The following is a 3,255-nucleotide window of genomic DNA, read 5'->3' as shown; positions in this document are numbered from 1 at the left end:
GTGAATAAATTAATAAAATTTTGGCGCCCAACGTGGTGTATGAAAAAATCGCACAAAAACTTGGTTATTACTCGTATTTAGAGAGTTGATGATGAAATTGTAACCAAAAAATTAAAGAAACAGAAATTCTATATAAAGAAGCAAACAGAATTCATCAGATTCTGTATTATTGAAAATTGGCGCCCAACATGGTGGAAAGGATCTTGTTTGTTTGTGTTGAGACTTAAACACTTTTTGAATTGTATTAACTTGTTGAGTTTTATTCTACTATGCTCCACCGCAAACTTTTAAAAATAATTTGGTAAAATAATTATTGGCGCCCAACATGTAGCTAATTTGATATTACGTAAAAGGAAGTAGCTCTTACCGTCTAATACTAGCGTTAAATGGTATCCAATGCCAAACTTATTTTTCAAAAATAGCGATGTGCCCGCACACCGCACCTGAAAAGATACCGAAAGATTATTATAGGTACAGTTTTAGTAACACTGTCTTTAAACATTGACATGCTTATTAAAATTCAAAGCTGGTCTCGATAATTCTTATTTTTGTCTGAGATGTCTAACATCTAGACATTTCTCAGCTCATTATGATAATGCTCCAAGCTCGATCAGCAGTTGCAGCTGCCCAATTCATAGGCAGAAAATGAATAAGGTTAGTCCAGATATAAGGTTATAAATCGTTTATCACCATCATCATCTTCATCAGGCTCCACTAGAAGAGGACGATCCTCTATTCTATAACCAGAGGCAAATGGAGGATAACAGACAGTTCCTTACCCTGCCCTTACTGATGACTGCCTTCCGATCGCCCAGTATATCGGCCTCATCCATAAAGTGCGTGGTCAGAAGCAGCACTTTCCCTCTCTTGGCTCGCTGCAGGATGCGCCACGTCTGTCTTCTGGATACTGGGTCTACTCCTGCCGTTGGTTCGTCCAGGATTATTATCTGGAAGGAATATTTTCTGGTCAAGTATAAAATTGTCAGGGTTAGAATTAGGAAGGGTCAGTTTAAGCATTGGATTCAAGGAATTACAAAATTCCTTCTGATGATGAGATCATAGAGGTACAGCAAGCAGCACATGAAAATAAACATAGTGGCGTCTTATTCCGTTGTAATACACTATTTCGCAACAAAAATGTACCTTTAGTCTGTCATGTGCTGTAAATTGTATTGTGCACTACTGAATAGAGTTTTAAGTTCTAGAGTTTTTTGGAATTATTGTTTTTTGTAGTATTTTCTATGAAAACATTAGCAATATAGTATTTTTTTACTAAAAGAGTTAAATCACTACAATGTCATCAATTCAATCCAGAAACATGCTAGATCGATCGATCGATCGAGATTACTCTCATCAGTTCTAAAAACGATATTGGTGAAGAAGTAGAATACCTTTGGATCTCCAATGAAAGCGATGGCTATACTAAGCTTCCTCTTCTGGCCGCCGGAGAGATGCTTGGCGAACACTCCTGCTTGGTCCAGCAGGCCGACGTCAGATAGTGCCTTGTGGATTTCATCTGGACGCCTTTTTGTTGGGATTCCCTATAATTTGAAAGGTCATGAAACTCAACAGCTAAAAAGGGATTTTTCACTTGACAAAATTTTATGCCTTAGAGGGATCTTTCACTTCTTGGGCAATTGCTCCCACTGCAGTTAAATACAAAGATATTCGTAGGTACTTAATCCTGTTGAAATCATGAAACAGTGCCTATGCTGTAAGTCCGTCCTCCTCTTATCACCTTTCAGTCCTGTCTATTTCTATAGCCAAGAATTTAATAAACAAAACTAAAGAAGACAATGGCGTGGGCAAGCCCCCCACTAGGTGGACCGACGATCTGCTGAATGTTACTGGAAGAACCTGATGAGGGCAGCGCAGGATCGGTCGATGGAAATCCTTGGGGGAGGCCTTTCAGCAGTGGTCATTTGGCTGAAACGAACGAATGGAGTCTTTTCTTCTCGTATCATCTCTTGTGATCTTGTCTCTAATACTAAGTACGTTAAGAAGTACAATACTAAAGGAAGATGAGAGAACGAGAGGAAAACTTCTTACTAACTTTGACTGCTGAGAAGAACTGTAGGTGTTCCTTGACTGACAGCAGGTCGAAGAGAACGTCCTGCTGCGGGCACACGCCTATCATCTGCCGGATCTCGTGCATGTCGTTTGGATCCCTGAAACAATGATAATGTTCTTGAAAACCACACTTCCTAATACAGGATTGTAACAGAGGAACAATCACAAACAGGCGATGGAGAAGTTTCAATTACATATTTGTCAATTCAGAGGAACTGATAGGAACTGTGACGACCTCATTTAATTTGTCTAGTTCCGAAAAAAATCGAAATCTCCAATCCTCCATTTGTTTTTACATAGCATACAGAGATAGTCTTTCGGTGCCTCTTTAGTCCTTTTCACATCTTGCCACTTACTGCTTAATATACGGCCACTCCTTTCGTCCTACCCAGAACTGACTATGATCCAGCAGAACTACCATTCATTCTGCATATTCCAACTGAAATACTAAAGCTGAATTGCACCACCTAACTTTAACAGTAACTTTAACGATAACCGGTGCTTTTTGTGTAGAGTTTGACAGATTTTTGACGTTTGTTAAAGTAAGATGGAGCCTAAGAAGTCACATTATCAACTCACCTAACATCCAGTCCATAGACATAGGCCGTCCCATTAGTGGGTGCCGTCAGTCCAGTCAGGATATTGAACAGCGTGGACTTCCCCGCGCCGTTGTGACCCAGCACAGCCGTGATCTGTCCCTCATAGATGCTCAGGTCGATACCATCAATGGCCTTGATCTCCGGTCTTCGGCAGTGCCGAAAGCTTTTCTGGAGACCCACGATCCGGATGGCTTCTTTGTCTTGGAGTTCCCTGTAAGAGATGGTGTAACTTGAAAGTTCTAAAGAGTACTGGCAATTAGGGTTACAATGGCCAATGTTTGCATACTGCATAGTCTAGCACTTTTAAGTAGGTAAGCAAGCTGTTTTGGGGTGCGTTGTGACAAGACATGTGTTGCACTGCATTGCTTACTATATCTACAGTATCACTTTTTCTCTAACCCTTTTTGAGTCTATCAGAATAATAGTGGCTAATGAACGGGAGTTAGATCCCGAAAGAATGGAAATTTTAATTATGAAATCTGAAGAGGGTGAAATCTGATCTGAAATCGTCACTATTGTTTCATCGCTGAAGGTCGTGTTCTTCTTAAAAGTCTTTCATAGATCTCACAATCTATCTACATCTCTC

At 40.1% G+C, this 3,255-nt stretch overlaps 1 protein-coding gene across 1 annotated transcript; it reads right to left on the bottom strand.

Moving 5' to 3' along the window:
* Window positions 1–367: 367 nt before the first annotated feature.
* On the bottom strand, window positions 368–2,880 carry LOC114362803 (ATP-binding cassette sub-family A member 5-like; the record flags this gene model as incomplete). Its single annotated transcript, XM_028318340.1, has 5 exons — window positions 368–443; window positions 780–947; window positions 1,392–1,541; window positions 2,054–2,168; window positions 2,650–2,880. Coding segments are annotated over 5 exons (740 nt in total), but the record flags the coding sequence as incomplete, so codon positions are not given.
* Window positions 2,881–3,255: the final 375 nt, after the last annotated feature.

This window comes from Ostrinia furnacalis, unplaced genomic scaffold (genome assembly GCF_004193835.3).
Source record: "Ostrinia furnacalis isolate ACB-3 unplaced genomic scaffold, ASM419383v2 OfSCF6763, whole genome shotgun sequence".
In the NCBI taxonomy this organism is placed as follows: domain Eukaryota; kingdom Metazoa; phylum Arthropoda; class Insecta; order Lepidoptera; family Crambidae; genus Ostrinia; species Ostrinia furnacalis.
The sequence above is the reverse complement of the archived record's forward strand: the minus strand, read 5'-3'. Positions and strand labels throughout refer to the sequence as shown.